This window comes from Olea europaea, unplaced genomic scaffold (assembly GCF_002742605.1).
Source record: "Olea europaea var. sylvestris unplaced genomic scaffold, O_europaea_v1 scaffold500, whole genome shotgun sequence".
NCBI lineage: Eukaryota > Viridiplantae > Streptophyta > Magnoliopsida > Lamiales > Oleaceae > Olea > Olea europaea.
This window is the reverse complement of record NW_019263312.1, coordinates 88,588-102,789: the sequence shown is the minus strand read 5'-3', so window position 1 is coordinate 102,789 and position 14,202 is coordinate 88,588. Positions and strand designations below refer to the sequence as shown.

The 14,202-nt window shown below is 35.9% G+C and overlaps 2 protein-coding genes across 7 annotated transcripts; one reads left to right on the top strand and one right to left on the bottom strand.

The window, feature by feature from the left end:
* The first annotated feature begins 367 nt into the window (after nucleotides 1-367).
* On the top strand, nucleotides 368-10,083 carry LOC111388476. Of its 2 annotated transcripts, XM_023013191.1 has the most exons (14): nucleotides 368-506; nucleotides 1,133-1,240; nucleotides 3,255-3,382; nucleotides 3,496-3,649; nucleotides 3,729-3,838; nucleotides 4,303-4,386; nucleotides 4,462-4,510; nucleotides 4,636-4,727; nucleotides 5,656-5,800; nucleotides 6,049-6,128; nucleotides 6,206-7,653; nucleotides 8,042-8,152; nucleotides 8,257-9,099; nucleotides 9,650-10,083. In XM_023013191.1, exons 2-13 carry the CDS (start codon nucleotides 1,148-1,150, stop codon nucleotides 8,823-8,825), a joined length of 3,063 nt encoding a protein of 1,020 aa, XP_022868959.1. In that variant the 5' UTR covers nucleotides 368-506; nucleotides 1,133-1,147; the 3' UTR covers nucleotides 8,826-9,099; nucleotides 9,650-10,083. The 2 variants fall into 2 exon arrangements, with proteins under 2 accessions (XP_022868959.1, XP_022868960.1); XM_023013192.1 differs by lacking the exon at nucleotides 368-506 and having other exon boundaries at nucleotides 5,662-5,800.
* A 1,213-nt stretch (nucleotides 10,084-11,296) lies between these two features.
* LOC111388482 (ethylene-responsive transcription factor RAP2-7-like) lies at nucleotides 11,297-13,930 on the bottom strand. Of its 5 annotated transcripts, none has more exons than XM_023013204.1 (9): nucleotides 12,960-13,930; nucleotides 12,802-12,827; nucleotides 12,690-12,720; nucleotides 12,533-12,620; nucleotides 12,353-12,459; nucleotides 12,180-12,288; nucleotides 11,992-12,110; nucleotides 11,848-11,919; nucleotides 11,297-11,556 (listed from the first exon to the last, which is right to left on the bottom strand). In XM_023013204.1, the coding sequence occupies exons 1-8, from the start codon at nucleotides 13,418-13,420 to the stop codon at nucleotides 11,874-11,876; spliced, it is 987 nt and encodes a 328-aa protein (XP_022868972.1). In that variant the 5' UTR covers nucleotides 13,421-13,930; the 3' UTR covers nucleotides 11,297-11,556; nucleotides 11,848-11,873. The 5 variants fall into 5 exon arrangements, with proteins under 5 accessions (XP_022868972.1, XP_022868974.1, XP_022868973.1 ...); XM_023013206.1 differs by having other exon boundaries at nucleotides 12,180-12,282; nucleotides 12,960-13,929; XM_023013205.1 differs by having other exon boundaries at nucleotides 11,848-11,913; nucleotides 12,960-13,927.
* Nucleotides 13,931-14,202: the final 272 nt, after the last annotated feature.

The following is a 14,202-nucleotide window of genomic DNA, read 5'->3' as shown; positions in this document are numbered from 1 at the left end:
GTCAAGTAAAGAGAAGCATGAATGACGTGAGTGACTCGATCTATTTTTTTGAAAAGCATAAAAAAATGCAAATCTTCAAGTGTATGTTTTCCCGGGCCCTCCATCTTCCATTGATGCAATATCAAACTCGGCATCAACATTTAACATGGTTATTATTATTTTGTGAAAAGATGATTTCCCATTAGCATTTTCAATAGTTTCAAAATCATATTGGTAATATGATAATTACTGGGTTTTCTACGATTTATAGTAGGAGGTGAATGCTATTGAATTTTGACTTTTGGAATGTGTACTTGCATTCAAAACCGGGAATCTCAAACCCGGGATATGACCCGAGACTGAAACCATTTCGAAACCCGAGTAGCTGTACCCGTCATTAAAAAGCCGACCCTTCTCTCTCCCACTCTCTCACCCCTATTCCATTTCTCTCTCTCTCTCTGAACACTCGTCTCTGTGGCTCTCTTTTTCTCTCTATCGCTATTTCATCTCAGATCCAATCATCCGCTGTAAGTCATTACACCTCTAATTTCAATTTCCTTTTAGATCCCTATTTTTTTGTTCAGAAAATGGATAGAAGGATTTTTTATTTTTGTTTTTATTTAAGCCCAGTTGCGGCTTTTGAGTGTTCTTTTTATTATAGAATATTGTGAAGACTAAAATTTAAGTCTGTCACAGCGGAACTCAATTTTGTAATCTATCTGGATTGATTTAATTTTGGTTCTGGATTGAATTAATTTGGTTTTAATTGATTGATTAATTAATTGATTCTGTTTGTATTTATTATTTGAGAGTCGGGTAATTATAATTGCTGAAATGTGCGCGAACTGTTTGTTCTGGATTATATGTTTTAAGGGTTTGACTTTGGATTGGGTTGGTAAAAGTGGGTTTTATTCTAAAGAAAAGTTGTTTTTAGCTAGATTTCGATTTTTTAGAACTTTTGTTTTTTCAATTATTTAATTTAAAAATTTACCTCCTAGATATTATATTCAGCGAGTTGGATTTTGAGACACTGTTAATCTGCCATCACATTTCATTTGAATTAGGCTTATATTAATTTGGTCTTAGTTTCTGTTTGACATATGTAAGTATTTGTGTTCAAGCTCAGAAAATATCTAACTACACAATATTCAAGTTTTTTTAAGCAACCATGGGTGACGAAGGAGAAAAGACTTGCCCCCTCTGTGCTGAGGAGATGGATTTGACTGATCAGCAGTTGAAGCCTTGCAAGTGTGGCTATGAGGTAACTACTTCTATCTCATCATATTTTGATGCCTTAAATTGCCAAAACCTCAAGGTTTCTGGAATCCACACAGTCCCACAACTGTCCATTGTGCCCCTTTTTGAATTGTATGGAATTCAGCATCCTATGCCATTAATGCAAAAAGTCTAATGGTAATCACCTTAAAGTTGACTAGTGTACATTAGCTTATGTTCGATTTTGTACCAATATAAAAACGAGGAAATAACAAGAAGGTAGAGACTGAAGCTGTTGTTGTTAGGATCTATTTGTGTGAGATAACTGTCTTTTCTTTATCAATCATTTGTATGCTTTGCAGCTTCAGATTTTACACCATCTAATTTCAGCATGACTGAGATTTTATGCCATATAAGTAGGATTAGGATGGAAACTTTTTGAGTTACTTTTTTGATATATAAAAATGAACGTTCAAGCGTCATGAAGTTGGTATTGCCTGAAAAGGCATAAACTTGATAAAACTTTTTTAACATCTTCGTTTGTAAGTCTTGTGGAAACATGAATAGTTAGATCTGAATACGATATTTTAATGGCATGTAGTACTTCCTTAGACAGAGAGATGTGCTATGAGCAATAGCTGTCTGATTTTTATGCCCTGTTTCATTGACATAGTGAATGAGAGAATAGGCGGATGTTGTCTGGTTTTAAATCTATTGGCTAGAAATACCCTTTTAAAAGCTGTTAGTATAGTTTACTATTCTCCGTGGGTGCTCCCACATACATGCGTTCATGTGACATTGTGATTAGTATTCTGGGAACCAAAAAATTTCATATGAAACAACAATGCACTTTAGGTGCAACACTGCCGGCCCACAACTGCTTCACGATTCAATACTGGTGCTTGACCCTTATCTCATTAATCAGCTATGAATTCTGCATGATGATAACTACACTGACATCATTGCCATTAGTTCATCTTGCCCTACGCCTTTATGGTGCAGGACTGACTAAAAATGAGATAAATGTGTGTGCATTGCGATGAAAACCTAGATTAAATTAAGGTTAACATGGCAGTAGAAGTCTCTAGTTGATGATTATAGAAATATATTGGGATTGATATTAGCTTCCCGGAAACTTAATTAAGTTCATGAGATTCTTTGTTTAGATTGAGTAATAAGTAAAATAAGGTTATCATCTATCTGAGTTGCAATTGCTTCAATAATAAAGGGTATTGAGAATTTATCTGCCTCATCAACTAGGCAAAATATCTCTCCCTTAGCCAGCTCTTCAAACAAGTGTTGTGGGGGCAGGGAAATATTAATTATGTTTGTTCCTTTTCCTTTTGTTCACTTTTTGAGGGTGTCTGTTTTTGGTATTTTCATTTTATTTCAGTGGTGGGTGGATGTGGAAAGTTGCCATTTCTCCCTCCCACTAGCACACTCTGGTAGGAATTTTAAATTATTGACCAGTGAATTGTAATCTTGAAATAAAGTTCATTTCCCATCTATTCAAGGATCTTGCTACAGAATGTTTAATTAGGATTTTGTGGTGAAATATATGATTTTTGATGCTATGATCTTATGCTTTTATAGACAATTTTTCAAAGAAAGCAACTGGCTTTAAATATTCATCTGAAAATTCTTATCTCAGTCGACTGGAAGTTTCTGAAAAGATGAACTATGGTTTCTTTGAGCTTGCAGAAAATCTGCTTCTATATTTGATTTGTAATTTTATAAACTGTCATCCAACACATTAAATAAAGAATACACAGCAACTTTACTGTGGAAAGAAGCTGCAGAAGTTTCAGTGCCCCCATTCTTGTTCTTTTTCTTTTTCTTTCGCTGAGAAGATCACACAAAATGATGTTGAACTTGCTTGTGGTTCTTTAGATACTTCATGAAGTTGTATTGTCAAATTGTTGATTTCCACCCATGATTTCTATACAGGGCTATTTTTATTTGATCTTTCTCATATACAACTATATTTGTGCATGTCGAGATTCTGTATTTTATTATTATTATTATTTTATTTATTTATTTATTTTTTTGCAATTTTGTAGATTTGTGTTTGGTGCTGGCATCATATTATGGACATGGCTGAGAAAGATGAGACAGAAGGGCGGTGTCCAGCATGTCGTACACCTTATGACAAAGAAAAGATTGTTGGCACGGGAGCAAACTGTGAAAGGTAATTCACTATTGGTATTTAAGATGAAATCTGCCGTGAAAACTCTTGCTGATCGAGCAAGGTAATTATGTTGTTCTCTGATATCATCATGATCTCCATGATCATCATAATAGGTTGGTTTCTGAGATGAGTACGGAGAAAAAATTTAAGTCACAAAAGGGTAAGAGCAAAATATCGGAGGGAAGGAAGCAACTTAGTAGTGTAAGAGTTGTCCAAAGGAATCTTGTTTATGTTGTGGGGTTGCCAGTTAATTTAGCAGATGAAGATGTAAGTGCCTCTTCTGTCATTGCTCTTTCCCGTCCTTCTCTTTTCATGTTCTCAACACTATTGATTTATTTTGAAGCAGCTCCTCCAGCGTAAAGAATATTTTGGCCAGTATGGAAAGGTGGTGAAGGTGTCTATATCGCGGACAGCAGCTGGTGCCATACAACAGTTTGCAAATAGTACATGCAGTGTGTAAGTTTCTTCAAATGATGCCAAGTCATTTTTCTACAAGTATAATAGTGTTCAAGTTCAATTATAATGATTTTGGTGTTAAACTTTTAGAAGTTATGTAGGACATTTAGGATGGGTTTGGAGCCTTGCTGCAGGATGATTATGTATATCTGATGTGTAAATCTTGAGTTCCATTGGAAACGAACATGATATGTTGTTTTATTTTCAAATACACAGGTGTTAAAAACGGAATTTTATTCCATTTAAATTACTTTTGCAGCAAATGAACTTTGAATATGTTATACGTCCAATTTTGTCTACATGTCAGTGAAGCATTGGCCGCATATCCTATATCTTTACCTGTGTTGTATGTGTCGCTCTAGTGTATAATGTACCTTGAGCGCTCCGTAATGTTACATTTAACTTAGTCATGAATTATTTTAGCTTATTTAAATCTTGCCCTTTTTTGGTTCCTTTTGGCCTAGATATATAACTTATTCAAAGGAGGAAGAAGCAGTGCGCTGCATCCAGTCTGTACATGGATTCATTTTGGAGGGTAGATCTTTGAGGCAAGTGTAACTCTATATTTGTGTTCTGGTCTCTTTTTGAGTTGGTGGATAGTTGTTTGAAGTTTTATGTTGCAGGGCATGCTTTGGAACGACTAAATACTGTCATGCGTGGCTGAGAAATGTGGTATGATTGCTGAGTCATTTTCAATATTGGATTTTTCCGTATTACGTATATACTCGAATATGTAACTATAGCATATTGCTGTCATACACGGTGTCTCATATTGAATTATTTCTTTTGTTGTCCAGCCTTGCAGCAACCCTGATTGTCTATATTTGCATGAGATTGGTTCACAAGAGGATAGTTTTACTAAGGACGAAATAATATCCGCTTACACAAGGTGTTTTCATATTGTTATGCACCCAGTTATATATTTTCATTTTCATTATATGCTTTTGGATCTATGGTGAAAGTAGTAAATTTTTCATGTGGACCTTTTAGTCTTGTTTACTTAGAATGCAATCGCCGATGTTTTTGGTATCTGCCCATCCCTTCGGGCCAACCTTTTAAGTCTTTATTCATCATCAGCTTGTTGCATAATGATCAAACATCATGCAATTATCTATTGGTTGATTCATTTATGGACTTTTTTAAGTCATTAGTCAATGTACAATGAAATAAAATGTTGTTTGGTACGTGTAATGTTTGAAATTTCATTGATCATCAATTCAAGGTTTGAGATGCCTCTATGAGTCTCAAATGAGAATGTCATGATTGTCATCTCAACATTTATAGAGTAACAATTGAAGTTCTAAGTGGCACCTGTTTTTCCTGGCAAAGACTGAATTAGTACAGTATATTTTTATTATTTTTGCCCTGGGTTACATGTTGACTGAAGACTCCATTTCCTATGCAGTTTTCTTGAAACCCCAATTACAATGTTTTTTCTTGGAGCTTATCTTGAGTCGAAAACTTGATTTTTGTTTATGGATGAAAATTGTGGTTTTGCCCTCTCAATTGGTAGTTTCTTAATTTGTTGAGGAGTTTTGTTTTGTTAATCTAAATTTGGAGTTTAATATGTGTGCGCGCCGGTGCGCATGCGCTCAAGTTTGTATGTTTTAGGGGTGAGGGGGCGGGGATATTTTTATTATTTTTATATGCAAGAGTATTTGGAAAAGATGCATTCTTACATATCAGTTTTTGTTCCTTTTTCTCCTAGCTAATTTTCTTGTTTTTGTGGTGTTCTGTATCTCCAATTATATCATGTTCAGCTTTTTGTTGGATTTTTTTATTGGTTCTTCTGGATAACTTAGCTAATGATTTTAAAGGAGTAGAGTTCAACAAATTATTGGTGCAACAAATAGTGTGCAACGGCATTCAGGAAGTGCGTTACCACCCCCAGCAGATGACTACTGCAGTGGCAGCTACGTTTCTTCCGGGAAGCCTTTAAGTAAAACTGCTACATATACAAATGTAAGATTCTCATTTTTTACCAAACTATCTGACTTTTTACAAACTTTGACGCTGTGAAGAGTCTTCAAAATACATTCTGGAAATATTTCAGTTGTCGTTTGTTGTACAAACATATGCACATCTATTATATGGTACTGTTCTGTGGAATTTTAGTTTGTATTTCTTGTGGAAATGGTGATCTAAGCATTGATTGCTGCTGAAATATCCAGATTTTTTTCCCTGCTAACAAAAATTTTCTTCCTGAACAGAATTCGGTGAATGATGCTAGAGTTTCTCCACCAAATAGCAGCTCTGGTAGATCTGCTGCTCTACCTAGTGGAGCCTCATGGTATGTCAATTACTGATCTGTAGTCTCTTTCAATTTGTATATGATGCTGTTTCTCAGCATTCAATTGTCTTCACTAGGGGGGCTCGTGCTTCCAGTAATCAACACTTATCCAAAAGTGTGCCATGTTCCGATGGACTACATAAGCAGAAACTTGATGCCTGCGATGGTTCGGGGACATTTTATACGGCACTTGCTAGCTCTAGTCAGGTTTCTTTGTTGCATAGTGACACTGAAAAGAAACTGGTTCCTAGTGAAGAAAGCAACACAAGTCGAGACAAAAGCAAACTGGAAACTGTAGAACCTGTGGAAAAGGATTCGAGCACAGATGGCAGAACTATTTTGAACAGTTCCTCCACGTCTGTACTTTCTGTTACTTCACCTATAAACAGGCAAAATGGTCAACCTACATCTAAGGACCAGGGTAGAGATGCCATCATGCCACCTGGTGCCAATGACTCAATTGATCAATCCCTAAAGTCTCGTGGATCTGATTCAGACGAAGATACCAACATATCTGCGGATGGAAAAATTGAAAATATATGCTCTGAAATTTGTTCAATGAGCATTGATGGACATCAGCAGTTGCAGAATGGCTATGCTGAGCACATTGGAGAAACGTTGACATCTCAAACTTCTGGGAAATCTGCATTACCGATTGTTGAGGTTTATGCCTCAAGTAGTCAGTCTCAGATGAAATTGGAAATGCAGACGCACGCCTCGCAAGTTGACTCGCTTGAAATGGAAGATAATCTATTATCTTTTGAAAAACAAAGACTTAAGGATCCTGAGTTTTCTTCTAACAGAGTCTGTAGACTAGATTTTTCTCACTCTTTTCATCTTTCACAGTATTCTAATATTGATTCTCCACCGCATGATAGTGCTGATGCTTCAGTCGGAGTCAATGTGGATAGGCAAATTGTATATTCAAAAGACAATTTGATACTTTCAGCTTCTAGTAATCCTGTTATGTCAAATGGACATCACAAGAATGAACTCAGTAGTTCTTCTGAGTTAGTGAATGATGGTGAATATACTTACTTCTTTCCAAGTAATGAGAACGAAAGTATACTTTTGGGAAGATTTGAAGGTGAAGCAGCCAGTCATAGTCATCATGCCACTGATGAGGGGGAAAGCAGCATAATATCAAATATTTTGTCCTTGGACTCTTACTCATGGGACGAGTCATTAACTTCACCTAAGCGCCTGTCTAAATTGTTTCATGAAACTGACGTACAACAAGGGTCTTTTGGAGTACCTAGTTCACGGAAAATCCAGAATAGCAATCAATCAAGGTTTTCTTTTGCTAGAGAAGAGGAACCTATGAACCGAGCATCGGACTATGGACCAACTATCAATCATGTCGAGCAAGCCCTTAAGGACCGCTCTTTTGGCAATGATTTCACCAACATCAACAGCTTTCATATTGAGAAGTTAGGTTCTCACAATAGGTTATCTCCATTTAAGGGCATGGAGTCGGATAATTTTGCCAGCAGTCACTCTTATATCTCTTCTAACAAGCTTTCTGGTGAGTTGCTATGTATTCATATTATATACGGTGGTGTGAAGTTTATTTTGTTGCTGATTGTTGTTCGAAGTTTATTCTTTTTGGACTTGCATATGTTTGTAACTTTCTTTAGATTTTTATCACATGAGGGTACTTCAAGTTTCTTTTAATATATTAGATTTTAGTTGATGTACCTATCTCCATTTCGTGTTATCTTTTACCTGCCTGCATTTCTTGATGGTTTTGATACTGATTAGTGTATTATGTACTGTGAATGGCTTTCCTTGTTTGGAATTAGAGCTTTTATTTTATCAAGTTACTTTGAAGATGCTAACTGCACACATTTTTTTCTTATGTAGTGTTCTATTTTCTTCCCTCAAAATGTTTTTTTCCTAATGCCTTTTAACAGTTTCTAGATCTCAAGTTTCTGCCCCTCCGGGCTTCTCGGTGCCTAGTAGGGCACCTCCCCCTGGTTTTATTTCTCATGAGAGGACAGAGCAGATTTTTGACCCACCCTCTGGTCAGTTAATTTATGCCAAGCACTTTCTTGTTTTTGGGCTTCTATTTCATGTTAAAAATCTTGTGTTTGATTATGAATTATCACTTTATTATGTGCTTGTGCAGGAAATTATATGCCCAATGCTTCGCTTTGGCCAAGAAATCAGTATCAGGCACCCCCAACTGGTGATTCCATTGATAATGGCGAACTTGAGTTTTTGGATCCTGCGATTTTGGCAGTTGGCAAAGGGATGCTTCCTGGTAGACTCAACAGCTCAAGCTTGGATACCAGATTAAGTTATTCTCCACAGTTTACTACACTTGAAGACATAAGATTCCAGTCCTTGTCACAAAGATCAGTTCCTACGCATCAAAACCAGAGATATACAGACCCGGTTGACAATTTTTCTCCCCTTGGTGACGCTTATGGAGTTCCCTCTAGGGTAATGGAGCAAACCCTAGCCAACAACCTGTCCCCATTTTCCCAGTTCACTCTCCCTCAGCCTAGAAATGCTATAACATCCAATGGACAATGGGATGGGTGGAATTCGGTGCAGGGTGAGAATAATTTAGGTATGGCAGAGTTACTCAGGAATGAGAGATTGGGATTACCTAAGTACTACAATGGTTATGAAGATTCAAAGATCCGCATGCTAAATTCTGGAAATCTATATAATTGGGCAAATGGGATTTAAATTTGGTTGAGGAGACTTACTTGGCACAGTTTGAACTGATAATACTGGTGAAATAGGAAGATCGTGTGTGACTTAGAGAATGCCTGCTTTAAGGACTTCAATGCTTGGCAATCTGATGACCTGATCACTGTTATCGACTAAACAACCTGAGGCCTTGAGCACAGAAATGATTGCATTCGAAGGACATGAGAGTGATTCACTAGTAGTCTGAATGGGTTGCTTTTAAGTTGGTGGAGGATCAAGCCCTTTCAAATAGGGAGTCCCAAACCGACAGGTAAAATATTGGCTCTCATTTACATGGTAAATCATGTTGAATAGTTTATGAGGCTGTTGTGCATGTATATCGTGGGGAAATAATAAGTGAAGTAGAATACTTGAAAGAAGATTAGAGGCTAAATGGTCACTCTTCTTTTTTGTCAATTGAAAGATGAAATTATTTTATATGAGAAAAGGAGGAGCATTGAGTTTGTTGTACCATTGTACACTTTCCACAAAGCAAACTTCTGCTGATGGTTATATTAGACTTTGCAGAGATTCCTTTAACTGATTTTTTCCCCTTATCCCCGTGTATCTTTCTAGTCTTGGGAAGATTAAAGAATAGTTCTGAAGAAGTTATAAACCCTGTAATCCTAATCCTTTTTATACTTGAAAAACACAGAAGTATAATTCACCTCTCCCTTTTGCATTACTCTTGTGGATCTCAATTTCCATGAAACTTACGGAACAACAGAGTTTTGAGATGTTAATCCGGACAGGAATAGGTTTTTTGGTTTGAAATATGTGCTCATATTATTCATTGCTTTTCTTTTTCCACCCATTTTCAGGTAAAAGGAGCTTGAGATTCAGGCTTAATGTGATGGCAGCACAAGGAATGTTGTTCACGATGAAATCAGAAGGTGATCATTTTATTCGTAATGCTGAAGCTTGTTAGTTTGTTTGTGAAGTTGAGAAACTAGAGAGGTGATTGGAAATATTTTCTTCATAATGACGAAAATTGATTTGTGTGGAGGCAATTTCCGGAAATGGAATTATGTTTACACAGTATGTTTGCTTATTTACTTGAGAATGTACTCAAGAAAATGAGTTTTCTTATTTATTTGTTTTCACAAAAAATCAATGAATACGTCCTAGTGACATGTTTTTGCCCCTCATATTGAAAAATTTGTAGCTGTATCAATGTATTTTTAGGAATGCAGTAACTCTGAGTTCATGTAAATGGGATATTATGGGACAACAAAATGCATAATATTCTACCAAATCAAGTCCATGTTCAGTTTAGCTAAAATTGAGATTTTTAGTAGATTTTGATAAAAGTTGTGAGTCTGATGAAATGTATGGTTGAAAATGAATTTGATAAATATTATAAGTTTTAGAATTCTTTACTTGTCACAAACTATCAATCTCCACACCAGAAAAGGGTTTTCTTGGGTGATTGTAGCATAATCACGGTTTTCTTTCTATTCAAATATTCTGTTAGCGTGCATGGAAACTACATTAGTGAAGGTTGATGTATTAAATTATTAATTAACGAAAGGTGAAGAGAAAAATGCAATGGAGAAAACATAAATGTGACGAATGAGTTATGGTTTGGACTTTTAGTACAGTTTACTCTTACAAAATATTTAGAAGAATAAAAAATCGTAATGACAATATAACCATTCATATGCATAACAAGAAAATATTAAGGACATTTGCATCTTTTCCAGTCGCATCCCAACACTCGAGCACCCTCATACCACATCTGCCCATTCTCAGACGCCCCGCTTCCCATCCTCCGGCTCCAACAACACCCAATCTCCTGCACTAGCTTTATATCCTGTTTCCTTCCCTTTTCTTCTTTGCCTTTATTCTCTTCTTTAGTTCTTTTCGTTCTCCTTCCTCAGGTATGATGCAAAATGGACTTTGTTCTATCTATGACTATGATGCATTTCAACTCAACGTAACGATCTTCTTTGCAACATAAAAAGACTATCTGAAAGTGTACAATTTTCCTTTTCTAGAATATAGCATATGGGCCATAAATGTCAATTCATTAATCTTTATTGGCACTGATGAAGATTCCTACAATTTGCCAAGTTTAACACAAGACAAGGACATTGATTCGACAATACAAAGATACCATATCAACCCATAAATACAACCTTAGATTTGATGCTTTTCTTTTCTCATATATATATATATATAATACACGTAAGCATATTGGAAAATGATTTCATCGATATCGCAACTTATTTTCAACCATTTTGAAAAAAATTATAAACATATAAAAATAAATAATAAATAAGTGAATAGCATTTATAAATCAATTAAAATTATTTGATTGAAAATGAAATTTGACCATCTATAAATTTTGTCAAATGGCTTAATATAAATTTTAAGCATCTATCCCATATAAAATAAATATAATTAAATAATTGGTCTTCTCGTGATCATTAGGCCTTTAGAAAGCATGAATTTTAGAGAGGATGAAATTAAAAAGAAAATGGGATTTTGGTTTTTTGCTTCTTGAATATGAATCCTTCTCGATTTTAGAAACAAATTTGAATTGCTCCATCAGTCATGTGAAAGAATAAAAATCAATTCTACTTGTGTACATTGACATATCAACCAGGCTGAGAGATTGCTAGTAGCGAGAAATGTCTGTTGACTGTAGTGCGATATTTTCATGACGACGGGAATCCTGATGATGCTGCTCGACTGTCCACTTGCCACCCCCAGTCAATTCTGTTCTCTGCGGCAAAAAGATTAACATCACAAGCTAAAATCGTCGACTCTGATCCAATACTGCATCAAAACCGACACTAATGGTGCTATGAATTTGATCTTATTTCCTCAGTTTCTCAACCACAATTAAGAAATCAAGATTCAGAAGTTATTACTCCAAACTAAATGTTACACAATATGATCATATAAGTGAATTATTCTCCAGATTAGAGGTTTTTATAGCCAGTAAATGAGGTAAAAAAGGTGCATAGAGCACGGAAATGGCGCCTATAAACCTTAACACAGTCGATAAATTTACCTCGTAGGAGGAGACAGATTTAGGATTTAGACCAGCCAATGATGTTCCCTTAAGAGGTGGATCCATCTGTAGCTGAGAAAGTTTTATCAACAATGCTCATGATGATCAACGGAGGAACGAGCATATAGGCACATATTCTCTTACCTTGGATTTTCTTGCATTTTGAACAACACCAGGTTGGAACTGAAGCAATGCCAAACTTTCATTCTCATTTGGGGAAGTGGTTGAAATCCCCAAATTGAGGTCGAGATGGTGTTGGCTACCTGCGTAGTTTGTATCGTATAAGACAAAATGCAAACTCATTGAAACAGAGAAATTGTATTGAACTATACCTTCATTCCTTGGCTCTGATATACTTTCCTCCTCGTATTTACTCGACTCAGCATCCCTTCCGTTACACTGGATGGCCGCCCTATCAAATGCCCCAGTCCAAAACTATAACTTAAGAATCAGAAATGAGTGTAATTTATGATGATTACTCTAAAGGTTCAACACAAATTCTTACTTTTTGCCCGTTATTCGAGCTTCCCATCGACCACATTTGTACTTGGAAAAACCCGTGCTGCGACCTCGCAATCTATGCACAAATTCCTCTTTACTCAGACTCCTCGTCTGCAACATTATGAATAAGATTGCTCAGATTAACCCTGTTTGAGGTAACAAGGAACTCAACTAGAAAGTTTACCTGATTAATTTCCCCCTCGTAATCACTAAGATTGAAATTAATATCGGCATCAACGCCCCGGAACTTGATTGCAGCTCTATCATATACTCTATAACCGTAAATAAATAAAAATTAAATTCATAGAACGATATTAAAATTTAAAAAATCGATAATTTACCTGGCTGCGGCAAGAGCTGTGTCAAATCCACCTAAAACAAGTCCAACACCACCAAATCCCATTAATATTTACCAAAAGCAGAAATTAATTAAAAGAATCTCAAACAATTTACCTAAATAAATTTGTTTCCCACAATCCCTGCACCCAAAATAATAATTAGTATAAAGTTAAAATTAGAATCCACTCTCAAGAGTGTCCTTTCTTTTTTTTTTTAAATAAAATAAAAATCAATTCGACGTTAGATTAAAAAAAAAAAAGAAAGGAAATTACCAAATATGGGATTCCCATCTCCCAGTTCTTCTATAAAAAGTGACCCCCCTATACTGTGAGCTCCGGGAAGGTGGGCCCCTCCTACTTTTCTTGGGCTTTACATGTTGTACCTGCTGATGTACCAATTTACTTGGAACAACTTGTTGATTAATCCAGTTTCCATTGCCATTATTATTAGGTCTCCCCATGTTCAACTCGCAGAGTCCACTCACCGGGAAGAGCTCACGAGTCACTGGCTCCGATTCAGTCAAATTACAATCTTTCTCAACTGGGTCATCTCTATTGAGGATGCCGAAGTTGAATGTGTGAGATTTTTCTGGGGAGGCGCGTGTGGACCACGTGCCGTTGTAGCTGGAGCCTTCTTCCCCACTTACAACCCATGAAGCCGTCGTTACAGGGGATTCATCTTCCTCAAAATTCTCTTTCCAATTCGATCCGATGCTCAGATTAAGATCAAACATCTCTCTTTCTATGCTTATATACACTCTGTTTAACAACAATTAACTCAAAAGCTGACCGGAGCTAAAATTTTTGGTACTTCACGATAGAATGATAACAGAAAAATAAACACACGATAGAATGATCACAGAGTTCAATGTTTATATATATAGACAGAAAGAGAGAGAGAATTTATAGAGTGCATTGTTAAAAGGAAGCATGAAATCATCGACCAATGTGAGATGCCGTTTTTTACACAGTGAATAAAGATGAAAATTTTCTTGTACTGAACTAAGAAATTTTTTTTTTTAATAAAATGCGTAGTTAAAAAGTATGAAAAATGAATATTAAAGTTTCCAAACAATAGAAATGAACTCCGAATTGTTAAACTGCTCAAACTTATTGTCTATTTCGTAGGATACGAACAAGTAAAGTAATAGGATAAGTGAACAAAAAAGGAAAGATTATAGAAAAGGACAAATTTGGGATGAATCTGCATCCTACAATGGGAGTTCCCGTCCGTCAAATTAATTACCCAGTTTTCTCGACTGAAGAAGTCAGCAATTCACATGGTCGTAATAAAAGAAACTTAACTTAAGAACTTGTGGCAAATAGGGAAATTGTTGCAACGTTCTCTCACATTTTAAATTTTTGTAGATTTTACCTCAACTTTCAATTTGGGTTAGCGAAGGTCCCTAACCTTTCAAAAATATGTAGTAAATGCCCAATTAGATGGAAACAATCCATTTGATCGTTAGTAGACCAAAAAAATGACCTTAACCACAATTTTGATTAATTTTAAAAG